This window comes from Diorhabda carinulata, chromosome 6 (genome assembly GCF_026250575.1).
Source record: "Diorhabda carinulata isolate Delta chromosome 6, icDioCari1.1, whole genome shotgun sequence".
In the NCBI taxonomy this organism is placed as follows: Eukaryota; Metazoa; Arthropoda; class Insecta; order Coleoptera; family Chrysomelidae; genus Diorhabda; species Diorhabda carinulata.
In genome coordinates this window covers 12,499,681-12,526,883 of record NC_079465.1, presented here as the reverse complement: position 1 = coordinate 12,526,883, position 27,203 = coordinate 12,499,681, and the positions used below count along the sequence as shown (strand labels likewise).

Genomic DNA, 27,203 nt, shown 5'->3' with positions numbered 1-27,203 from the left:
AAGGAAGTTTGAGAACCACAATCTAATAACGCTCTTGCTTTGTGAAAATTATTGAAATTGTCTGAAATGAGTAAACAGGCGGTAGATAATAGCACCTGCCCCGCCGCTGGTACCACTACGCCACTGCTTAGTGCTGCGGAACTTGAGCTCGCGTTGTCCGCTATCTCGAGTTTTTCATGCAAAATTGTATTGTGCCAAGCTTTACACACTTTGCAAGGCCCTAATTTACACTGTTTGACAGAGTGACCCGAACGCAAACAGTTATGGCAAAGATTTGATTTTTTGACAAAATCTTTTTTTTGTGTTATTGTTAATCCGAGAAACTCTGCACAACGATATATTGAATGCTCTTTCTTGCAATAGGAGCATGTATATGTACTTGAGGTCAATGACCTTACTCTACTTTGTTTATTGAATTTATTTTCCTCATTACTAAATTTTGAATCTGATTTATTTAAACTGAGACTGTTCTTTGATTCTAACATATTAAGAAAATTGGAACGTTTTTGTAAAAATTGTAGGAATTTATCTAACTTTGGCAATTCTTCCTGATCCCTATTTTCCCTTTCCCATTCAAGGTTTGAGCTAGTATCTAATTTATTAGTAATCCAAAAAATTAGTAGAGGATCCCAATTAGTTATATTTTGCCCCAATTGTTCAATAGATCCCAAATGTTTGTGAATATCGTCAGCTAAATTTTGTAGTTTTTCAGCTGTCGGTTTTTGTATATTTTCTAATGAAAAAATAGCTCTAATATGTTCATATATTAATTTTTTAGTATTGTCAAATCTTTTTGAAATTGTGGCCCATGCCACTTCATAATTGTCGGCCGTATATTTGATTTTGGAAATGGACGCCGCTGCTGTTCCTCCTAGTGCACTTCGCAAGTAATAAAATTTTTGAATATTATCTAATTTTTTACTATCATGAATAAGGCATTTATATGTGTCCCTGAATTCTAACCAATCTTCAAAGTTTCCACTGAATTTAGGAAGTGATATATCCGGAAGCTTTATACCCTCGTTTTTACAACAAGCTTTGTCTGAAATCACGCTAAGATTTGTATCATTATCGTGATTATTGTAGCTTTGTAAAATGTTTTTAGCAACAGCGATTGCATCATAATATGAATTTTCAAATCTCTCTCGTTCGATTAATTGCTCATCTAAATTTATATCATCCTGTAACTCTATTTCTAATTGATATGATTTGAATTCGTCAAGATAATTTTCGGCATCACGTAACCTATCTTTTAATTTTGTAACTTCTGTTTGGCTTAAATTAGATATAGTTGCAAATTCATTTACCGCTTTTGTGAAAATAGTTAACTGAGCTTTAATTACACCTCTTTTCTTTATTAGTTTGCCAAGTTCTGCCATTTTATATTGTCAAATTGTTCAAGCACAAACAGAGAAGCTTTGAAATCGCAAATGGAAAGAAAAATTCGGAAATAAATAATTTGGAACAAACTCACTCTGATTTCGGTCGAACTGCCTGATTCTTGCAATTGAACTAGTCGGCCAGTTGAGTTGATGTCTGGTCGCCGTGATATTGTATCGACTACTTGTTTGGTCGATCACTTTGCACTCGTTGATAGTTGCTTGCAGCACGTGGTAAATTGTTTTTGGGTTATAGTTGTTAATAATATATTGTTTATTGCGAATTTTCACTGGTTTTGTTTATAATCCGCTCGTAAGGACCATGTTTTGTATTATAGTTATTATTAACACGTTCACATTAACATTTATTTGTAAGAAAATTTTTTACATAGCTTTAACAACAGAACTTATTATATATCTCATTTCTTCCATTCGCTCAGTAGTCGGTTGGTCGGACAGCGTTGCCAGTTTTCATGAGTTTTGAATTAATTCTGGCGTGAACAATTATACTTGAGTTGGATTGGATATTTCCAAATACAAGTTAGTATTTTCAATTACATTAAAAAAAAACCTTATTAGAAATGTTCAAACAATAACAATATCACAAACGACAAATATTGGCTACAACAAGATGGTGCCCCACCTCACTATGCGTATGTGGTGAGGCAATACCTGAATAATGTGTTTGCGATCACCCGACATGAATCCTTTAGACTATTTCCTGTGGGGTCACTTAAAAAGCATCGTTTATACCTTATACAAAACCTGCCAATATTCAGGAATTAGAAGATAGGAATACCACAGAAATAAGAAGAATTGAGCATACAGGGATGTTGCAAAATGTATTGCAAAGTTTTAAAAATTGCATTGTTGTATTGAAGTTAATGGACAAGATTTTGAGCACCTGCTGTAATTGCCTTTTCTGTATGTTTTCTAAAATTTGTAATTTTTCTACCTCACAAATGTGGATCTACTTCTAACATGACACAAACATTTAAAGATCTGTCTTCAGTTGTTGTAGGTTTTCTGCGTAATAATTTGGATAAATATTTTACTGTACCAGTTTTGTTAAACTTTTTACTAACTTACTGACACTAGACCTTGTTACGAGATTTGTATTAGCACATAAATTATTGAAGAATAATCAAATTAAACGAATTTATTTAATCGTGGCCATCTAAATGTATAATATTTATTGTAACTTTGGTGGAGTTACTGCAAATGTAGCTATAACTCGGAAATTATAGCATTAAGGTATAGAGAATATTAAATAAAAAATAATAAGAATTTCCTAAGGTTTTCTAAAAACACAAAGTATATAGGGTGATCTATTTGAAATAACACAGTTCATTATTTTTCCTGAAAAAGAAAAAATCTGATGACAATGTAGAAACTACCATAATACCGGCCGCATCACAAGACCCTTGCGAACAAAAATTTATAAAAATCGTACAAGCCGTTTCCGTAATAATTGAGGCATACCATATATGTATAGTAGGACCAGTGGAAGTTCTACGATTAATATTACACATGTTTTCTATATCAATAAAAATCAAACATGATAGCCTATGATCGATTGTCTTGAGCTTTGCTTACTGTGTCGTTTTTAGCGAATTTTTGCACTGGATCTGTATTTATTATTAAAATCAGTATGTGATAAGTAGAAATTTATTATATCGTCAACTTGTAAACTTTTTATAATACCTACAATGATGTGAAGATTACAATGACAACTGCGCTGAAAATATGTGTAAAAACGATATGTTCTGTTAAAAAAAAGGAATGAAAATAATACAAGTTTCCCAACACTACTAAAAACAGATCTATCCCAAAATTGCACTACGGAATACCTTATATAACATAGATGGACAAAGTAAGTAAATAAATATGTGAAACAATCATTCAATGTCGTCCTATGTCCTTAACCATTAGATTAAAGTCAGCTGACACTTCAAATAAGTATAAGTTGCTTATAGTATGGAATCTGGTAATTTAATATGAGTGTAATTATACAGATTGGGTAGTTTTAAACTTTTTTTTAGCGAAACATGGGGAAAGACGAATGGAAGAATAAGCAAATTGTGTTATTGAAACATTTGGGATTGAAATATAATGATTTCTTTGAAAATTAAGAGAAAATTATGATAGTATCTTTTCATAAATTATATTTGTTGATAAAACATGGATATATGCCAAAGTAAACAAATCAAGTTCTTGGCATGACAATAATATTAAAATTGTACGTAAACCAGGAGTTTGCGATGGTAAACGTGTTATTATTGTTCACGCTGGTTCGTCGGAACGTATCGTAGAAAATGCCAGTTTAGGGTTTCCTATAAATCATCGTCGTCGAATTACCATGGTGAAATGAACAGCGAAATATTTACACTTAATTCCTAATTTAGAAGAACCGTCGTTAATAGAAATGGATAATGTGCCTTATCATAGTATACTTTCAGAAAAGCAACCTTCTACTTCATTCATAACTGTAGCTGAAACTTAGATCCATCCTTAAACTCCTGACATGATAAAAAGCTGTCAAGACAGTGAATTGTAAATGGTAGACCCACACCGAAAAATGCAAATGGTTATGAGATTGTATTTACAGACTATTTTCAAGATGGTTAGTAATAATAGAAGATTATTACGCACTATTACAGCAAAGAGAAATTGCAAGAAAGAGACCACTTTTGAAGAAAAAAAATTACTTTTCAATCAGGACAACGTAACTTATCACATTTCGCCTTTGCAAAAATTCCCAAATTGGCTGACCACCCACCGTATTCTCCAAATCTGGCACTCAGTGACTTTTCCTGTTTCCCAGCTTGGAAATTTCACATGCAGCAGAGAGATTTTCATCAGACGACGATGTTATAGGCAACTATTATTTGGAAAGGTTAAAAAGATTAGAGCATCGCTAGACTAAGTGTATATATAGACCTAAAAAAAGACTATGCTGGAGAATGGAGATCATTATGGAACAAATGTCTTGTTTCTTTAGAAACTTTTCACACAATCGTTATATTGGCAGTGACCTCGTGATAATGGCAACCGACTTATGTCCTACGGAAATATTTGGGTTTCTTCATCTTTCACTATGCATTCGTTATGGATAAAGTAACCGATTAAGAATCTCTTGTCTACAATAATTAAGAATGAAGCCGAAATATTGCAAAGATACGAATCAAGTAGCAATTTGTCTAGCAAAAGACGGCATCTAGCTGAGTTTCCTGATTTAGAAGAATACTTACTCACCTGGTTCAAACAGTGTCAGGACAAAAATATATGTGTACCTGGGCCTATCTTACGAAAAGGCAGAAGAATTAATCACTGGGACACAGTTCTTTTCGTGCCATGGTTGGTTGGTAAATTTTAAGAAGCGTCACGAAATTGTGTTTAGGAAAGTTTGCGGTAAAAGTACAAGTATCAATAACGAGATATGTGATGAATGGATAATTGAGTTGGAAAGTTTATTGAAGGATTATGAGCCAAAAGATGTCTTTAATGCTGACGAGACTGGCCTTTTTTTTCAAGCGATTACCTGATAAAACACTTATTTTTAAAAATGAAAAATGTCATGGCAGCACATTAAAGAGCGATTAACAATATTACCGACAACAAACATGACAGGCTGTGAAAAAGTCAAACCATTAGTTATAGAGAAGGCTTGAAAGCCTTCGTTGTTTTTCTGGTTGTAAATCTCTACCACTAGACTACGATAACAAGAAAGCCTGGATAACAATTGTCAAAGGATGGCTCATTAAAGTCAACAAGGAAATGATTAAGGAGAAACGAAAAATATAACTTTTCATTGACAACTGTACAGCTTACAATATAATTCCGCCATTGAAAGCAATGAAAGTTAATTTTTTTCCACCCAATACAATATCTATTATTATAATATTTATTATTATAATATAATAAATAATAAAAAACTTTAAATCCGCTTACAGAAAGGAAGTTTTTAGGAAACTGATAACAATATGGAATAACAGTCATCTTTATCTATTAATGTATTACATGCAATAAGGTTGGTAGACAAGGCTTGGAGAAGTGAATCTGAAACCACAATATCAAATTGCTTCAACAGATGTGAATTGATGTCACAAGAAGAAGCTTCGGAAGAACCTCTTGAACCAGACATGAGGAAAGAGGTCGACTGGTATAAACTTCAAAATATAGAAGTGCAATTTGAAGATTATGTAAAAGGTGATGAAGATCCAGCTACTACTGAAACACTAACTGTTGCTGAATAATGGATGACGATGACGTTAATGAAATGACGTTGATCATACTGATCCGGCAAGTTTTGAATCACCAATAACAAATAGAGAAGCCAGAGCTACAACCAACACACTACGAACTTTTGTTGAAAGCTGTGATGATATCGAAGATCATGATTCAATTCATTGTTTGAGCTCGAAAAATAATTGATAAAAAATATGCAAATTGTTTAAATCAAAAGAAAACTTGCCTTCACAAATCGAAAACTGTACTTAGAAATCGTAAGTCAAAATTTCAGCAGTTAAATCATATGTATCTCGAAGTTTTCTTTAAGTCGAAAACTCGTGAACTCGAATTTTTTTGCGTTTCCCTTGACATTCGAGTTATAGAGATTTCACGATTGGTAGACGAGAATTTTTTTTGTGAACTTATGAATTAATAGGGAGATCAACAATCTCGAGTATCGACATTAAATTATCTAGATTGTTAACCGTCATTATGAATACACTCGTTCATTGAATAGCTATTGAATAACAGTTTTCCATTTCTTGATCAATATTCAGAGTCATTTCTTAGTACAATACATTTCCTTGATAATAAAACTTTAAGCTTCTAGATTCAAAAAGAACTGTTACAAAGAGGTTTGGGAATGTTACGATTTACCATCATTTAAATAAACGAATGAAATGCATGAATTTTGTTCGCGTAGTTACCGTACATCATAGATCTCAACGTGATGTTTCGTAAAATACTTTTTATCACGCGAAAGTATAATCAGATGTTGATTTCCTTTGAATATTATGAGTGAAATTATGACTATTCGTCACGAATTGATTGACATTGCTGTCAACGTGATATTTCAGGAATAAAGTGATCAATATACTGAAGGTGTTTTGGATATCCTAATGAGTAGCATTGAGTCTGTAAAAACCTTTAAGATAGGTATATATGGATACTTTGGATGGACGGTTTAGTCCATTTTTCTATAGTCGATAAACTTATTAATATAAAATACAACATAACATTTCTCAATCAAGAATAAAAAATATTGAGAAAATCATTTTTTCCTGTCATATTTATGTTCTCTTTTACCATGGGTAATTAGTTTGGTATCATAATTATTCGGAAGCATTAAAATTTATATGAACAATGTAACAATTTGATTTTATAAAAAAAATTTTGAATAATATCTGATTAAAACTTACCGATATGATTGGTATAGGAATAAACAGGTTCAACAGTTTAAACATTTCACAAAAATTTTGATTACTCTAAAACACAATTTTCACGCTGACTTACGGAATGACAGAACCAAAATTTTTGTTTCCAATAATTTGATGTTTACAATCAAGACATTTTTTAATGTCAGTCATCATATCAAAATTATCTGTCGTCGGTCCCTTATATCTGTTTCATATTGCACAATATTTTTGTAATGAATTCAGTGTTGAAGAATGTGTGTAAACTCAAAGTACCAGTAAGTTTATTTGAAATATATATAAAATTCATTTCTAAATGTATCCCCACAAATAAATTGATACAGAGAAGCGACAATGTCACATAATTTTAAATAAATTTATACATTCCGTGTTTTTATAATGATTTATAATTATATTCTGACAGATACATCATTATATTTGAATATGTTGGGGTATTCTATATATATTTTTGAAATGTACACTTTGCCAAGATTATAAGAAATATAATGAAAGATTAATATTAATCGCTTTCAAAGTTAGTATACCATTCAAATATGCGCCATTTATTGCTAAGCCCTTCTGGTATTCCCATAATAGAACCATTTTACATATAATTTTGCTATAACAGTCCAGTAAGCTGTGCCCTCACGTGTCAGAAACATATCGTATCGATACCTCCACTTTGTCGAGTTAGCGCTTTTGAATCATATTCGTTTAAATATGTTTTCTTTTTCTTATTCATGCTTCACTTTGGCTACAAATCTAGCTGTTATGAAAAGTAACCTAAATTTTTTCAGTATTTCAGAAATTTGTACTATTTATCTTACTAGACGTGAAAAATATAGCAGTTGTAAATGAGTATTGACGATTTAATTGTGTGGGAATGATGATTCATGATATATTCACTTTTTATATAATCGTATTATTTATTTTTTTATTTTTTTTTATTTCAGTTTAATGTGCCTCGACAGCTTTGGTCATTGGCACACAAAAACAATCATAAGTTAAATACAGGACTGTTACAAAATCTATTACAATGCTTAAATTAAATTATATTTTCTTAAACAGCTTGGTGGCTTTAAGAAACTGCACGATTTTCCTTATTTCCGTCGGGCAGTTAAGTGTCTCCTTGAGGTTGGTTTTCATATCAATTTGTTGATATGCGGTAGAATATTCTCTGCAGTTGGTGAGGATGTGTTTAACAGTCACAGGAACTTGACAAGTTCGGCAGACAGGACGACATCAAATAGTCGTGAGTAATTTTCGCGTGCTTGATCCGAAGTCTTCTTATTGTCACAGCTTCTCTCCTATTCAAAAAGTTTAGGGAAATGTGAGAAGTAGATGGGTGGATTTGATATAGTGCTGTAGTACTCTTGCCAAGATTTTTTAATGAAGTGTTTGAAGTTAATCTTCAGATCATTGACCAACTGAACTGGGATTTGATTCTTTGCGGCTTCTTTGGCATGGCGATCGGCACATTCGTTTCCAGCAATTCCAGTGTGCGATGGAAGCTAGATGAGAGAGACTGTTATATTAAGAGCAATGAGAGTATGGTAGGTGTCATGAATGTTTTGGACTATTGGATGGTCGGTGAATTTGGTTGTGATTGACTGTATGGATGAAAGAGAATCAGTACATATGGCGATATGTTTATGGGGGGAAGAAATATATTTGAAAGCTTGAATAAGGATACTGTATAGTTCACCAGTGTAAACACTACACGTCGAGGGTAAGCGGAAAGAACTTATGAGTTCGTGGTTTGCAGTGACTGCGCAACCGACACCGGATTCAGCTATGGAGGCATCCGTATAGAGAATTAGGTCGAAGGATTTTTTATGCAGAATTTCCAAGAATGCTTTCTCTACAAGAACGCTAGGGGATTCGGGTTTATTGTAGATGGTTAGTGAGGTATCCACTATGGGAATATTTTTTATCCAAGTGGGAGAAGAAGGCAAAGAAAGTGGAAAGGTCAACGAGAGGTTGGTATTTTGGAGTGGAGGTGCGAGCAATTGAGGGATTGAATTTACAGCTGTTCGTGAGTTGATATGTACGGAAGTGGTGGTAAGTAGAAAATGGACAGGATTAGAAGGATTGGAAGATACTTTAGCAGCATATGACAGGAGAAGAGATTGTCGTCTTAAGGATAGTGGTGACTCATTAGTTTCAACATTGACACTAGCGGCGGAGCTTGAGCGAAAGGCACCAAGGCAAAGACGAAGAGCGGTGTTGTATATAGAGTTCAATGAGTCAGTTTTAGACTTGGAAGCGGACATATAGATAAAACAACCATAGTCAAGCTTTGAGCGTATGAGAGCTCTGTAAACTCTTAGCAGTATAGTTTCATTGGAGCCCCATTGAAGGTGGCTGAGGGTTTTAATTATGTCCAGCCTCTTTAGGCAAATGCCTTTTACATCATGAATATGGTGATTCCAGTTGAGTCGAGAATGAAAAGTCATACCAAGGATTTTGCACTGATTCACAATAGGTAGAGGGGAGTTATCAATATTAATGTCCCGAGTGCATGTCAAATTGTCGATAATTTAATTTTCTCGAGTGCGCGAATGCGCACGAGAGGAAATTATGAGACAATTTGACATGCACGAGAGGGCATTTTGGCAGACTATTTCCTGAGAAAAATTTAATTTAACATAAACAATAATTGTTCCTTTTCTTAAAATATAAAATTAAAACCAAATGATGTTTATTAATCCTAGACGAAAATTTGGCACTAGTGCAAATTATCGATAATTTGCACTAGTGCAGTATTATCGCTGAAATTTGATCGTTGCTAGGTAAACATAAAATATTACAGCTTTTTGGTTGGCTTAAATTTTTCGAAGGAAATAGTCAAAGAAAATTTGAGGTGAGTGAATAGATGGTCTTCGAGAGAATTTTATCAGCAATGATAATCCTAGGTACGGGGATTTCTCTTGTAGTAGATTTATTGCGTTTTGGAGCAGTTGGAATGTAGAGGGGATGTATTTGCCATGGCAATAAATGATTAGGTCATCAGCGTATTGGACATATTTTACGGGAGATGGGAAGTTGTCACATAGCTCATTTATTGTGAGGATAAATAAAGTACATTATTACTGAACCTTGAGGGATGCCAGTATTTTGTGGATGAGGAAGGGAGAGCTTACCGTTTGCGGAAATCCTGAAAATTCTATCAGTTAGGAAATTATGGATGAATGATAATATGTTACCATGTAGATTGTATTGAGTAAGTTTATTCAGTATTGCCCTTCTGGATATAAAGTCAAAAGCGCCTTCAATGTCGAGAATAGTTGCAATGACGTCCTGATGGTTATTTAATGCAGAGGAGATATTTGCTTGCAAGAGAACAAGGTTGCCACAAGTATGCTCTTAGTGAACATATCTAGCGTATTGTTTATATTCGTAGAAATGATCAAAGATGATAAGTATGCTTCGGAGAGAGGTAAACTCAGGCCAGTTTTTTATTTACCAGAAGCTTTTGGCAACAGTTTCTTTATTATAGGCTTATTGGATATAATAACAGGAAAGTGGTTGCTATCATGTAGGTCATCGGAAACTTGCCAAGAAAGAGAAAGTGCAGTTTTAGGGTCACAGAAGCTGAGGTCAATAGCAGAAAAGGAACTTGAGAAGATGTTAAATTGAGTTTTGGATCCAGTATTTAACAGACAGATACCAGTTGAATTTATGACTTTTTCTATTGTGTTGCCTCTAGTGCGAGTTTGGGTGGCGCCCCACATAGTTTGATGTGCATTAATGTCTCCAACAAGAATGTATCGTTGGGGAAGCTGACGAATTAGGTCTGTTAACTCTTTTTCATCAAGGGGGTGGTCCGGTGGAATGTATATACTGCAATTGGTAAGTTTATCAGGGCACCAAGTAGTTATAGCTACTACTTCAAGGTTTGTTGATAATAGGAGGTGGGATGAATATATGTCGCTGGATACAAATATTGAAGTACCGCCACTGGCTCTTATGCAGTTGATACGGATGTAATGATATCCTTCAAAGTTTCTCAAATTGCGTTTATGGTCAATTTTGAAGTTGGTTTCTTGGAGACAAAGGAAGTCAGGTTTATGGGAGGAAATTATTTTCTGCATTCTTTCTAGTCGAGGATAAAATCCATCGCAGTTCCAATGTATCAGGGAAAATGTACTTGTTTAGGAAGAAGGGAGAGGGTATTTACTGACATAATGTCTAGGAGTCAGTGGTATTCCCATCATCAGTAATAGATATTTCGGGAGGAGTTTTTTGCTCGGGGTGAAGTTTAAAGTTAATTCTATTGATTAGACGTGTAATACGTTTTTTTAAAGATCTTTTATATTAGGATAAATTAGGGACAAATCCTTCAGAAGAAGGGTTGTGTCGAAAAAAATAAATTGGTTGGCTTCGGGGAGGGGGTCATTGATGCCATACGTGTTTTCAAGAAACGCAATAAATTGGATGCCTGTCAGGAGAATCGTTGAATTGTTTATGTATAACGTAGCGTGATTCAGGGCTTATGAAGTGACAATCGTTTTTAGTCAGTTTAGATTTTTTGGTCTTCTTTTTCGCAGGGTTTTTGGAGTTGGATGTTGAAAATTCGGGGGGAGGCATTTGATCTGGATGAAGTTCAGTAGGAGATATAGACTGTGGTGAGTCGAGGCTGCTGACATTCGAACGGGGACGTTTTCCGCTAGTTTTTGATAAGGAAATTAGAGAGGGAAAATGAGAAAGGGTGTCCTCCGAGGATACTACGGGAATAACCGAAGTATTAGTAGTGGCAGTAGGGTCAGCACGGGAGGTGGGGATGAGATTGACCGAATCATTTGATTTGGGAGAGGGATCTTGAGGGGTGGAAGTGTTGGGGCATGAATCAGCAGTGTGCCCAGCCTGTTTGCAGAGAAAGCATTCAAGTTTGTCGATAGAAATGAATATTCTGTGTGTTGTAATTTCATGGCTAATGACAGTCGAAGTTTGAAGAGAAAAATCATTATTGGTTGGTAATACGTAAGTTACTCGGCGGAAGCTGAGCACATGTGCGTATTCGTCATCAGGTGAGCCACATTTGACGTATGATATAGGAGAGGTGAGTGATAACCCTAGGTCTTGCAGTGCTTTCTCGATGACGGAATGGGGAATGGATGGACAAACATTGGAAACTAGTATTCTTTTGGTTGGAGATATAAGCTGACGTATACGGATTAAATTGGAATTAACTAGGATACTTTGGTTGGTTTTTAGAAGTTCATCGACTTGAGTCGTCGATGATAAATAAATGCATATGCGTCCGTGTGATATTCTGGATACGAAAATGACATTTTTAGGAGAGATGATGCTACCTATTGATTTAATGTAGTCAAATAGTACAGTGTTGGGGAAAGAAGGCATAATGATGGCCTGATTTCGTGAGGGCATAGAAGGAGGGCATAGAGGGTGGAGAGTTAATGTTTGGATTGGTTTTTGGTTGTGAGGGAAGGCTAGACATATTGCTGGTTCCCAAAATAGTTGAAAAAAATAAGAGAAACGGATGAAATATATAAATAAATCTCAGCTCGAGAAAAACCAAACGGTGTCTCAGTGATTGGCCTATTGATTTCTGGATACGTAAATGATTTCAAAGTATATTTACTAAATTCTATGATAAAAACGCTGCTTCAACAATTTGTGGTATCACATTTCAATTATAACAAAAAGCGGAGAATTTATTATTGTTGGAATTTAACTTCACGATCTGAACCTGGAGAGGTATACAGAAAGAACATGCATTTATTTTTCAAATATATTTGAAATATTGAGTGAATGAATGCTAATTAGAAAATGATTTGAGCTTTCTAACACTGATACTGTTTTATGAAGTCAAGAGTTTTGAATAATCTGAGCTAACAATACTGTTACTTCTCCGAATTGATACTTATTCACTAATAATTTCCGTGTAATAGACAAAATGAGTATATTCTAATATGGTTTCATAAAAAAGTCGATTACTTTATGATAAAATAGAAATTTTTATCATCCATCCGCTTAATACACAGTAAATTGAATTTTATTTCTCGTTTTTTAATATATTATTAGATTGACATGACATATATATATATATATATATATATATATATATATATATATATATACAGTGCTTTTCAGATAAAAGTATCCACCTTTAATAACTTTTGTAATACTGGTATTTAGAAAAAATCCAAAAACACGTCAATTTATGTTGGAAGGGGCAAGCATTATGGCTTATTTAAACTTACTGGAAAAGCCACCCCCTCACCCCTAGCAGCATCCCCTTTATTTTTTTAAATTACTTTTCATATTTTTTATGTAAAATTTGGATACTCCTCTTTGAGCTGATTTCAAAAATGTATAATACTTGTAGGTTAAAGTGGTTAGTTTATGAGATAAACAATTTTTCTATTAAGAGCACAAATTTTACTTATTATTTACTTTCACCTTATTTGCCTGTACTAAAATGGGTTGTACAACAGTCAAACTCTTCAATCTTTTTAACTGTGCTATTTATTCTACTTAAAAAATCCAAACAACAAAAAACTCTACTTTTTATTAAAGTTTGACATTATCAACTAGAATTTGTAGTCACTATTGATAGTGTAATTTGATACATTATTTATTTTGTTTCTCTGAAATGGTTTACTCTTTGCAAGAAAGAATTGAAATTGTAGGTTTATACTACCAAAATAATAATTGTGCAAGAGCTGCTGCTAGAATATTTAACGAATTACATGACGGAAGACAGGCAACTCATAAGTAAGTAATTCAACTGATGGAGAAATTTACCACAACAGGGTCTGTTTGCAATAAAGTGCATAAGCGAGAGGGACTCGTAAATAACGAAGCAATCCAAGTGGCAATTTTAGGGCAAGTCAGCTTAGAGGCTCAACAACCCCAATCGTTGTCAACAATAAGTAGAGCGATCGGTGTTTCATCTTCTACAGTTTTCCGAGTTCTACATAAATTCAAGTACCACCCATACAAAGTTAAGTTGGTGCACGAGTTGAATGAAGATGATTTGATCGTCGTCTAGAGTTTTGCGAATCAATGACGCAAATTATCAATAACAATCCACAATTGTTAAACAATATTTGCTTTTCTGATGAATGCTCATGGTCATTAAATGGCTTAGTAAGTAGGCATAATTGTAGATATTGGGCTGAAAGTGATCCACATATTATGCGTGAATTCCATACACAACATCCCCAAAAGTTAAACGTTTGGTGTGGTATCCTAGGTGACCACATTGTCGGACCTTTCTTCATCAACGGAGATTTAAATGGTGAATCATATCTTGAGTTACTCAGGGAAGGGGTTGACCCACGTATTACAACAATAATAGAAAATGATGATAACCTTTCCGAAGATTTACTGGTATTTCAACAAGACGGAGCTCCCCCACACTATGCTATGCCTGTCCGACAATTTTTAAACGAAACATTCCCCGCTCGTTGGATAGGTAGAAGGGGGCAGATGATGGAGTGGCCACCTAGGTCACCGGATTTAACACCCCTAGACTTCTTTTTATGGGGGTATTTAAAAACAAGTTATAGTTTATGCTACCCAACCAGAATCTCTGGATGATTTACGAGAGAGGATAGAAAATGAATGTCGACAATTAAATCCAGCCGTATTAAGCAATGTCAGAGAGGCATTTCAAAATAGATTATACCATTGTATGGAAGTGAATGGTACTCATTTTGAACACTTATTGTAACATCATAATAAATAGCACAGTTAAAAAGATTAAAGAGTTTGAACTGTTGTACAACCCATTTTAGTACAGGCAAATAAGGTGAAAGTAAATAATAAGTAAAATTTGTGCTCTTAAAAGAAAAATTGTTTATCTCATAAACTAACCACTTTAACCTACAAGTATTTTACATTTTTGAAATCAGCTCAAAGAGGAGTATCCAAATTTTACATAAAAAATATGAAAAGTAATTTAAAAAAATAAAGGGGATGCTGCTAGGGGTGAGGGGGTGGCTTTTCCAGTAAGTTTAAATAAGCCATAATGCTTGCCCCTTCTAACATAAATTGACGTGTTTTTGGATTTTTTCTAAATACCAGTATTACAAAAGTTATTAAAGGTGGATACTTTTATCTGAAAAGCACTGTATATATATATATATATATATATATATATATATATATATATATATATATTCCTAGCCACAATTTTTTACCTTTTGTCGAACCAATGGAAAGCAATGACATGTTATTCTTTATATTCTTTCTTTTCAGTTGAAAGTTGTAGAGCGTCCTCACAAATCATGCGAAACAGAAAAACTAGTTATTTGTCCGAAACCCAGTTTGAATTTCTACAGATCAAGATCTTATATCGCATCATATAATGAGGTTGTGGTAAATAGTTTACCTACTTCAGGAACTCATTCAAATCTTTCGTGTAATCTACGACGTAGTTTTGCTCAAAAAGCTAAACACACTGGTTATGGAAGAACTGCCGCTAGCGATGACAATGATAAGAAAAAAGATGAAGTTTCAGAGGAACAATGTATGAGCCAAAAGAGTGATAAAAGAGATAAAAAGGGTTCAGAAAAAACAATCAAGTTTACCATTAATTTGAACGAGTTGATTCATAATTTTAACAGGAAAACTAATTTGATGAAAGCACAAGGTATAAACAAAATAAATACTTTCTCTCTCAAGCCAATAAAATGTAGATGCTGTACCAGTAGGAACAAAAATCAAATGTATAAATTTGGACAAAGGAGATTTATTTCAATCAGTTCGAAAGGAAGGATGCAATTACCTAAATATCCAGTTAATAAAATTCGCAAATGCCTGTCATATAAACCTCAAAGTGGTGGAGCTTTATCATACAAGATAAGAGATGCATCTAGTAGTATGTACTGGAAAGATAAGGTTCTGAAAGTCCCGCTCTTTCATATTATAAAAGATAAAATTCATTCCAGTCCACCAGTAGTTCAAGAACTTAATAAACAACTCAGATATTACATTGGTACGGGAGAAGCCTCATTCGGAAATAGAAAACAATCGTCAAACCCCCATTTAAATTGTGATTCAAACAATATTGATAAATCTCAAGCTTTGAAGAGCATTTGTAATAATAAACCATGTGCTCAAATACCAAATATAACTGGAAAAATATCTGAATACACAATGAGTTTTGATAATTTCAAAAAGAGTCACATATTGCAGATGTTAACAGAAATTCTGATTCCATTAATAGAAAAGGAAAGTATGCAGTACGAAGAAATGCGAAAAGGTAACCATTTTCAATTTTATCTAAAATTCTTTGTACATCTCCAGAAATCAGATTTCCTTTTCCTTCTTATTTTAAATTATTAATAGCTAAAATGAAGCTCCTTTACGTTAGATAATGACCATAAGAAACATATTTTGATGTCTTGCTATTTGAAATAATATTACTATGTGATATAATATTCATAATATAATTATTGTATATATTGTCGAATGAGATAACAGGCTTTAACTTTTTTCGGTCGGTTAATGTCACTGAATATCCATCAATTTTTGTCAAAATCGCCAAGGATTGTATACCAAATGAGAAACAGATCTTCAGAAATGGATTTCAACTAACAAATAATGAAAACGTTATAATGTAATGCTCTTATTCCAATACAACAAAATAACATTGAAAACAAAGAAAAACGATTAAATATTCTACATGGCAAAAAACGATTAATAATAATAAAGTAAGGACGTCACTTCTCTCTAAACATGAAATTGAGAAGATGCTACTCAAAACTACTTAAAAGTAATTAAAATAAGTGTCAATCCGTCCTCGAATGATGCCATAGTGATTTCCAATTAGTAGAAAATAATGAAGGCAGACTTTTTTCTGGATAAACCATATTTTTCTCATACCATTTAGTGAGATATCCATGATAGAGTTAATAACAATCTCCAATAAAATTTATAGGAAGAACATATAGCTTAAGTTTAATGCCATAATAAATATTCAATGTCAACTGGCTGCAGTATGTACACAAAAACCATATCCCGAAAACATTACCAAAAATTATTGTGACAATAATTAATTGTTCGCAAAGCATGTTTATCTATTTATATATAAAATGAGTCCCTATTTCTCTTGGTCACTCAATCACGCGTAAACGGCTGGACCAATTTCAATATTTTTTATTGTTGTGTTGATTATTGTCAGAAGAAGGTTATTATGAAATAAAAAATTTAAAAAATGGCGTGGAAAACTAGAAAATTTAAGAGCTCTAGCTTGTAATCCAACCTAAGCGCTTTGGAAAATATAAACTTTTTTATTGTACTCGTAACATTTTGACGTTGGACATAGAATTGGCAGAATGCGTGCTGCTAATATCATCAAAGAGGATGTAAAAAAACTGAATGGGGTTAAAAACAAATGCTTCGGTCGGAGTTATTTTATTGATAAAAAATACAAGTGAAATAATTAATTTATTTCCCATAAAAAGGATGTGAGAAAACTGAATTTTTTAGTGTACATCACGGTTAGTACAGAGCAATTAAGCTTAATATTAAAAGTTCAACTTAATATGGAGTATTGGTAATTTTGGATAGACTAACATGAACGTTACTAACGTAACAAGTGAGTCAAAGATATACAAGTCAAACTGCGGAGCAACGCGAAGCGCGGAATGAAGTTGAACAGAATCGACAGAATCGAAATCAACAACATGAAATGTTGCGTTTAACCCCTATCGAGCTGCATTCAATTGTAGAAATCGAGTACAGTTCACAGCAAATCTTTTCTATTGGACTATTGAAGGTTGTATGCCAATATTGCAAAACATTTAAGTTTTTAAATGAAGCTCATGGATTGTGTTGTGTGAGCGGTTAAGTCAAATTGACGTTATTGGTATCGTCACCAGGACCATTACATTCATTGGTTTCCGCAAATGGGCCAGATTCTAAATATTTTTTGACTCATATTCAGCAATACAATAATTGTTTTTAAATGACGTCATTTGGTGCAACAAAAGTTATTCAAGAAAATTTTATGCCAACTTTCAAGATTTAGGGTCAAATATTTCATTTAACAGGTTCCTTATTGCCAACGCCGAATAGTAACTAGAACTTTTTGCAAATTTATTTTATGGGAGATTCAGTAAGTCAAGTCGATTAGCGTTGTGCACACAATAATTCTGTGTAAAAACTAACTGTGAAACAACTCTAAAAGTTTTTTCATATACATAACGAATTGGTTGCATCATTCAAGACTGCGTATTCCGTCTGATAATCACAAAATTGTCATCCAAGCTGATAAGACGCAAGCAGAAGAATCAGCGAGACGTTTTAATACCCCAACAATTGACGAAGTTGCTATTGTCGTCATGGGTGAGAATTTAGAAAACCAAGAAATTTTTGGATATTAGTTTTCAATGAAGTTGATAAATCTAATTACAGGTATCGAAACTAACAAAAAAGTTAGTTCAATAAATTCTTATTCATACAGACTGATGTTTCGGAAACATATGGACAATAATTTCTTAAAATGTCTGCATCTCTTCCACTAATATGCTGTGGATATCTACGTAAAAGTTGAAACTGAGCGATGTCATAGGGGATGCCATCAATGCAATTCTCCCAGCAACATATGTCGGAATGTCGGAAGTCCGTGACAAATGTATGTATACGCTCAGGATAGTATGTCGTATGTACGTCATTGTGGCACACCATATTTGTTTATAACAACGTTTACATGCAATGCACAGTGAATAGAAATTAGACAAGAATTATTTCTTGGCCAATCATCCATTGATCGCCATGACATTACCGAAAGGGTGTTTAATAGAAAGTTAAAATCACTGATGGACTTGATGTATTCAGTTGAGTAGCAAAAACGCCGATTTCCACATGCGATCATTCTCATTTGGTTGGAAGAAAAGATACAGCCCAATGAAATTCACAATATTGTTACATGAAATTCTTACAAAAAATATGATCATGGTCCCTGTGAAGTATTACATCCAGATTCTCCGTGTATGGTTGATGGAAAATGTTTAAAACGCTTTCCAAAACAATTATTAGTAGAAACTATTAGTGAAAATGATGGTTATCAACCATCATTATCAACTTTATCGCCGGCAATACACTGATGACAATGGATGGTCAACAATGGTCAAAGTGAATCAGCTGGAAATTGAAGTTAATAATCGTTGGGTTGTTCCGTTTTCTTTGTTACTCTCCAAAACACATCCAGAAAATGGTCAAGGGGTGTTCTTTACAACGGAAAACGTATTACAACGAGTTGAAAGGCTAGCGGTTATATGTCGCCTGTCGGAATACCAACAAAACTATTTAAATACGCGCAAGAAAAAAAAAACTAAGAATGTTGTATATCATTTTAACTTCCCGCTGAGAAAATTCTCAAAAATAAAAAACTTTTTTACTTCGTTTTTCGAAGTTCGAGTTTTCATCAGATCTCGACGTTTTAAGGTCCTAGGAAGTTTCCCGCGATGGTGTCTGCATGTCTGTATGTAGGTATGTATGTAGGTATGGTTTTTTTTTCGAAAACGAATAAACTTATTCTATTTAAAAAAATGTATAAATATTGTTCTATTCACCTTCTACTTTATAAGAAAAATCACTAAGACATCACTTGAAAAAGAATTGCTTAGTAGGAATTATTTACATAGAGTCTTTTGTGATAATTATAAAATGATGAATTAAATAATAGTTTTCAATTTAAATCAATACTCCTGTGTAGATTTTGAGAATAGTTTATTAACATACGGTATAACATTATCATCAAGAAATAAAAAAATCAACACACAGGAAAGTTCATCACAAAACTAGCCGAATTGCTACAGAGTTGGAGCTTCGTTATCGTTATAATACGGGTGCAAACGTTTTTTGAAATTTATTATAATAGGTAAAGAGACATAGGCTGAATATGACAAACCCAAAACGAAACGACAATCACATCATTGAGTGCATATATATTCTACAAAGAACTTAAAAAAACCTTCAACAATGGTAAGGTTATAACAATTGTTATTTGAAAGACTCTATACTATAGTAAGAAACGAAGTGGCATGCTGCCTTCTGGAATTGTTGTGATCTAAGTCAATGCCAGTCCTTACAGTATCTCATAACCTAACTGCTCATTCATCACCTTCAGTGGGACATTTTTGGAGTACCTAATATATATTCTCGATCTAGCGCATGTGATTTTCAGCTTTTGCTCGAACTGAACCATAGGCTTCTTCACAAATTCTCAAATGTTATTGTGTAAGAAAATAACATGTGATCAAAATTACTTTTGGTGAATATTTTTCCTATATTCAGTTAAAAGGAATGACGCAAGCAAATCAGAATATAAAAATTTTATTAACTATTTCATCCTTTAGTCTCAAAATTATAACAACAAATCATATTTGATTGAATACTTCAAAACCATTTAAATTATAATATTATGAACTGATTAAACTGTTGTATTTTAGCTTTCGTCCAACTTAAAAAAGAATTGGAGTTATATTTTATGCAAGTTGAGAAGTTGGGAGTTCGATCAGAAAATGAGGTTTTCAAAATCATAGCTGACATGAATCAAACTAAAAGACGTCAGAAAGAATTAGAGACAGCCTCATTATTGGTGAAAGAATTTCTTAGGAAGTCTAAAACTATTGATAGTTATTCTAATGAAGACAAATGTTGTGTATATGGAAGCTATTCAGGTTTGTAACGAATATATAGGGGAAATATTACATTTTTTAACAATTTCAAAAGTTATTGATCCAAAATAACTTTAATGTAACCCTTTATAGATGAATTATTATATTATGATCATTCTACGAACGTCTTTGTATTCTGTTAAACGTGCTTCAATGTGTTATCGCTAAACACACTTTAAAACCTGAGTTCAAAAAAAAACCCAAGGTTACACAATTATTTTCAAATACCAAATTATTTGAAAAATATTCATATTCATACGTTCCACTTTTCAATGCCACTAAAGATCCTATTTTTGTAATTATAAGCAGATTTATTCTATGAAGTGGATTATTTATTCTCTTATTTAGTTCATATTTATGTTACAAAATGAATAATTTGGTGTTTGGTGGCGAGCAAAATATTTTTATTCATTAAAATGGCATGTCATACACGTCGCAGTTTCGAAAGTTATTTTTGTGGCGAATTGATAGTGGAGTTACATGCCAGACCATTTTCGTGAAATATGAAAAAAGGGCTGTTTTATATATTTTGATGTTGTCATTGGTTCAATGGATGAAAGAGAAGACTGAAAGTGATTCCAAAAAATAAAAGCAATCGAATATTCAATTTTTCAATCCGCCATATCGACAGAGCATTTGGATTGGAGGATATTGTTTCAGAAAATTGTATATACCGACCTCACATTCATGCCTGGGTCGAGTGCTGGCGAATCACATTGGATTCAAAAAAATAAATGATTTAATACGTTATTCGAGCTTATAAAAAAATAGATGATTTAAAACATGATTTGAGCTTATCAAAGCAACTGTTAGACTTATTTCCAGTTCTCGTTCTAAGGAATAGGATTTATTTGCCAAATAAACAAAAAATTATATCTTCTAGAAAAAGAAAAGTCGCACTTTCCACATGTTACCATATATAAATTTCATCAACTGCCTGTACTGATATCGGTGGTTTAATGCGAGAATTCCATAGGCATATTTTCCATGTGATTAGCTTGTTCGTAAGCTCATCGAATAATAATTCATGAGTTGTGTGTATGTCTTGTTGAAAATTCAGAACCTTCTATACCAGTTACCTATTCAGTGACAAAAATCTTCGAAAATAAGCGCCTCCTTTCAGATAAAACAAGAACTACGATAGCTACAACTGGCAGATATGGGGTGATTTAAAATTTATCACAATTTTAGACTTCACGGTGGGTTACACCGAAATATTGCCATTTGAAGCAAATTTAGTCGAAAATGTTATAAAGAGTGTGAAGAATTTACAATCTTCATTGATACCTATAATACAATTATTTCCTCAGTTAAGTAACGCCAAGTTGGAGGAGGATATTTTTATTGGGTTATGAATTACAAAGTTTCTGGATTAATTTCATAGAGAAGCTCAACACACAACTCTTAGAGCTAGCTCATTCATAAGTATAGTGAGAAGATTTTTGGGCAAACTACAAGGTAGTTATTGAGCTTTTAGATTCCTATAAAAGGCTTGGATGCTGAATGTCGGTAAAAATTCACTTTCTTCGATACCGTTCATCATTTTTTCCAGAGAATTTGGGAGTGGTCAGCAAGTAACAGGGTGAAATTTTTTAGTAAGAAATCAGAACAATGGAAATTCGTTACCAAGGACAATGCATCAAGCCATGATGGTTTTTGAAAAGAAGTTATTAATAAAATGTGTTATAAATAATATATAAAATTATGATAGTTGGTACACAACGTTGAATACTTATGAAGTCATATCAAACTCATCTTGTTTGTATGTAGTTTTTTTGATGTAACAGGAAAGCCTCATGTATTGCAGTTTTTTCGTTTTTGGATAAAGTTCTGCAATAAATGTGCTATACAGCTTTATGATACAACGACTATTTTTTTTGTCTAGCAATGTAGTAACAGAAGAACTCTTTCTGAATTATAACAATTTGAGAACTGAGAGCTAAGAACAAATAAATTTATTAACTATACTTGCTTTAGATAAAAGTTGAAACATAACAGAGAATAAATTGATATAATAGTTAGCACTGACGTATGGCAACTTTTTATACATTTCGTCACTGTGCAAATACTGAGTGTTAAACATACTGATTCTACGGTGCAGGAAAAATCAAACCAAAATATTTCTTAATCAGTAATTTATAGAACGGTTTCTGTTCTCTTTATTCAGTGGAGAAATGCCCCTTATTTTCCAATGTGGAAAGATTGATAATGAAAGAACGTTTCTAATTGTTTGAGCAAAAGTTGAGAAAATTTTTGTATTGTTAATTACTAATTGAACGTATATTATAACAACAAATATTTTAGATAATACATCCAATAACCAACGTGGAAATGAAAATAGTCAACTAGATGAATTTCCTATGGCGATTTTGGTTAAAGATCGAAAACAGCCACCGGAACACCAAAATGCTCATTCCTATCTAGGCATAGGAAACTCTACAAAGAATTCCCTAAAAGGTAACAAAAATTAAAAGATAATGGTGAATTAAATATATAGTTAAATTACTTCGCCTATCCTCAAGAGTAGCTAATCAGTACTTTTGAAGTGTCGTATAATTCGTCATTCATCAATACGGGGTATAATTTACTTTGATTGTTCATTTTCCCCACTCACTTTGTCACATGTTTTCTTTTCTATTAGGAAACTTCAGAATCATTCTATAAATCTCTTCGCAATTGTAATTTATTATATTCTTATTGACAATATATCTTCTTGTTTTTGTTCTTATTCATTACTGTGTGTGTAGTAATCTGTGGACTATGGTTCATTATATCCATAGTTACTGTGGAATGATTGTCGAAAACTGTTGAACTTTGTCGTTTGTTTTTTTCTGTCGTCAACTGTTTGACCAATCTGTATTCATCTTGTAAGTATTTGTTTATAGTACTTAACAAATTCAATTACGCTTTTCAATATACGAAAATAAGTACCTGATTGTTATAAGAACTCATCTTTCCCTCCTTTGTTTTGTCTATTGATTGTTCAGTTTATACATGTTTAGATTGAATTCATTCAATTTAGCATATTTCAAACACTAATCAGCTGTTTTATAATATATTTCATGATATAACTGAAATTTTGCTTTTTCAAATTTGAGTATGAGTATTTTTGGCAGTGGTAATATCCAATATTTTGTCATTTGAATGCGATTAGTATTATTTGCAGTTGATTGAGATCTGTAAAAAGTTGGATTGACCCGCGAATACTATTTTTCAAAATTGATTTTTAATTAGCTAGAAAGTCAAATTCAGACATTCACCTTACAGATTTCACTTAGCACCCAATGACATCTTTTTTATATAAATAATTGAAGTTTCATTTAAACAGTTGAGAAATTATATCAATCTCAATTGTAAATATTTTTAAAAACAATAAAGTAAATTTTTATCTTAAATACCATTTTTATACAAGAAATATCATAAATAACAACGTATGAGACAAAAATACGGCTAAACTATCATTTAAATGCACACTATACAATTTTAGTGTGTTTTTCAGAAAAAGAAAATAAATATATTGCAACAAGAACTTTTGCGAGCGATTCTAAAAGCACAAAATATGAAAGTGATTTAGGAATGGAAAGTTCATTGAATTCAAGTATAGATCAAGAAAGTGATGCAGGCTGTTTTCAATACTTTCAAAGTAAATCTATTCCCCGCGAAATAACGCAGAAGCAAAAAGAACAATTTGCAATACCATCTGAATTTAGAGAAGCAAATGCTGTTCGAATGAAATCTCATCATCCTATATTAACTAGACAAACTGCAAGTAAAGATGATCTTTCAGTTAAATCCGCAACAGCTGGTTTTGCAATTTATGGTAAGTTTACTTTTTCCTAAATTCCTATTGTGTTCACCGCAAAAGAAGAGCTCGATCTTGAATAAAATGAAAGCAAAGTGTTAATGTTGTCAAAATATAGAAAGTATCTACTCTCCTGATATATCTATATATAATCTATTATTACTATTTTTATTTTGGTGTTAAACAATTTTCTGAATTTCGGAGACATTTCACGACTTCATTATTAGAAATTTATAAATAAGAATAATTCTCAATCTATGTATTGTGAGTGTAGCTGAATTTCTTCTCGATGAAGATTTGCAAACATTTATTATCACATCAATTCATTGTATACTGAATAAATAATAGGATGAAAGAATAACTGACGAAAAATAAACATGATCTCTACGAAGAAGAAATTTTCTCTTCAGACTTAATCCGTTAATAGAATAGATTTTGACATTTTGTATAGCGTTCGAGCTTTTACTGCAATGATATTGTTAGGTATATTATAACGGATCATTTCATCATTCTTCAGAACCATTGAATTGGAAATATTTCTTAGAAATTAAACTGTATACTGCGATCTATTTCCTAGTAAATTTGGATAACAGGGAAAGTCTAAATAATATACAATTCTCTTGTTGAATTGTAATTTCCATAATTGCTCAATCCTCCAACTAAATTTTTGTAACAGGGAGGCAGTGACAATAGGTGCTCTTCCTTAGAATGTTATAACTTGATAGCAAAGTTGTTATCAAAACCTGAATACTGGATAAGGAATATGAAATAATGTTAAATATATTCTGTGGAGTATTATTCACTTTTATCAAACATAAATCGAATAAATAAAAAAATATTGTGTCCTATTAGACATAGGTTATGCTATATAGGTATCATAAATAGCATTTTGAAAATGCTATAAACAATCTGCCAATGACTTTCTTTCGCCTTATAAATCCTGAATCCGTTGCTCCATTTTGTTCTTTCGTTTTCGTTGCAGTCAACAACAACAGCGTTGAACGGCAGACATAAAACTTGAGGTTCAGTGAGTCAAAAGTCTTTTGATGGATCTATCTTATTCAGATTTGATTATGAACGATTCCAAATAGGTATTGTTATACTACAAATTAATCTGAATTCTAGTACAACTCCCAATTTCTGAGATGTAGGCATTTAAAATTGCAAAACAGAACTTATATCTAAGTATATTTTTCTAAATTATACATCAAACATTATGAATTTTTAAGGGATGATTACATATGTCCATGTAGAGTGATTAACGGAATAAATAATTCTAAAATACTATCTGAAGGCCAGGGGCAGCCATAAACTGTTAGGTTAAGCAGTTACCCGTCGTATTGTTATTCCTTCGTTTTGCTTGTAGAATTCGTTGTTGTAATGGAAATAGTTTTGTTTCATACTGAGCTTATATCAAAGGAGGATAAAATTTCCCCATCTTCAATTTCTATAGTCCTTACTTTGTAGATGAACTCAAACGAATTCTTCATTAAAAAACTGTCAGGTTTGATGGGTAGGTTCCAAACTCTTTCGTTAACCACCTTATTACTAGGTGTACAATTTGCTGAAACAATAGGTTTTTCCAGGTTTGTGAATTTTGGGAAGGTAATAGAGCTTTGAAAATGTTGGGTTACGTACGGATAACATTCCAAAATTCTGCATTATAGCGTCACAATGGAAGTAACGCTATAATATAATATGTGAGGGCAGAAATAGTGGGTAATAATTTGGTAGGTCCATATTTTTTTGATAATAACCTGAATGGTCAGCGATACTTAGAATTTCTCCAAAATGATTTTCCACCCATATTATGTGATGTTGCTCTAAATATTCGCAAAGACATGTGGTTCATGCACGATGGAGCTTCTCCTCACTTTCTAGATGATGTAAAAAATCATTTTAATAACATTTTTCCTACTAGGTGGATTCGTCGGGGAGGTCCATTTGCATGGTACGTTCCCCTGAATGGATTTAATTACACTAGTAAATACAAGGAACGAAATGATCGATAAAATAAACTTCCATTGTGACGCTATAAGGCAAAATCTTGGAATTATCTTCCAAGATCAAAGAAATAACCTCCAGAAGTGTGGTGCCCACTTAGAACTTTCTTTATAGTTTTTTTTTGTTATAACCAAGTACATTTTTATGACGACAGTTTCTTTGATTGCACAACGATCTAAAAATATGCATATCTGCTAAACCATAAATTTTATCTAGTTAAATAAAATAAAAATTCTTTAGATTGTATACATAAGCTGCTCTTGGCTTTCAGATAGTAGCGTAGAATTTTTTATTTCTTATTTATTAAAATTTTATAAGCTCTGATTTCGCAACTTCAAAGGCGTATAACTTAGAAAAGAGGGGTCGTATAAGAAAATTTTTCTTATCACATAGCATTGTTTTTACGTCATATACTCACTAAATTTTTCTCGGAACACTCTGTATTTTCATAAGTTAGCAACGTTAAAAAGTAAAATTGATGGATCTAACTAGATTGAAGCGTTAGGTCAGATGCAGCGTATTTAAAGTAACTGTACTTTCTCAAAAATAGCAATATAAGAATCTTGAGAATTATTTGAAAATGAAAATTTTATTCCAGATACTAGTACCGTTATGCCTTCTTCACACAGCTCTTATAAATCAGACCCCAAAAACAAGATTGGGCAGCTCAAGCCAACATTGCAAGGTAATATTAAAAACTTTGTAGATTACTTATTTCGTCAATTACAAAAAAGTAGCTTTCTCGTGATAACGTTCCATAATTCAAATTATAACTTTGCTGAACAGTTTAGCTAAAAATCAAGAAAAGTTTACCGATTTTTGTTATATTCTTGAACTGAAGATTATGTATTATTTACCCCAAATTCACCCACAAACTACACTCTTTTCGAGAAAAGACACAAATAAATCACTCATTAGAACAAATAATCTACTAATA

The 27,203-nt window shown here is 32.7% G+C and overlaps 2 protein-coding genes across 9 annotated transcripts in view; one reads left to right on the top strand and one right to left on the bottom strand.

Moving 5' to 3' along the window:
- Positions 1–27,203, bottom strand: part of LOC130896047 (alpha-tocopherol transfer protein-like) — a 125,817-nt gene that overhangs the window by 34,656 nt on the left and 63,958 nt on the right. For 3 of the 4 annotated variants that reach the window (XM_057803810.1, XM_057803811.1, XM_057803812.1), the window contains exon 1: positions 6,809–7,054. The exons of the other annotated variant lie outside the window; for it this stretch is intronic. In XM_057803810.1, coding sequence (XP_057659793.1) covers positions 6,809–6,853 — 45 coding nt within the window. In that variant the 5' untranslated portion in view covers positions 6,854–7,054. Of the gene's footprint in view, positions 1–6,808; positions 7,055–27,203 lie in introns of those variants that run through there. 4 annotated transcript variants of the gene reach the window in all.
- The window catches only part of LOC130896046 (uncharacterized), a 56,157-nt gene continuing 35,893 nt past the window's right edge, over positions 6,940–27,203 (top strand). For all 5 annotated transcript variants that reach the window (XM_057803805.1, XM_057803809.1, XM_057803807.1 and 2 more), the window contains exons 1-6: positions 6,940–7,080; positions 15,032–16,037; positions 20,233–20,463; positions 22,765–22,917; positions 23,960–24,280; positions 26,865–26,951. In XM_057803805.1, coding sequence (XP_057659788.1) covers positions 7,039–7,080; positions 15,032–16,037; positions 20,233–20,463; positions 22,765–22,917; positions 23,960–24,280; positions 26,865–26,951 — 1,840 coding nt within the window. In that variant the 5' untranslated portion in view covers positions 6,940–7,038. The remainder of the gene's footprint in view (positions 7,081–15,031; positions 16,038–20,232; positions 20,464–22,764; positions 22,918–23,959; positions 24,281–26,864; positions 26,952–27,203) is intronic.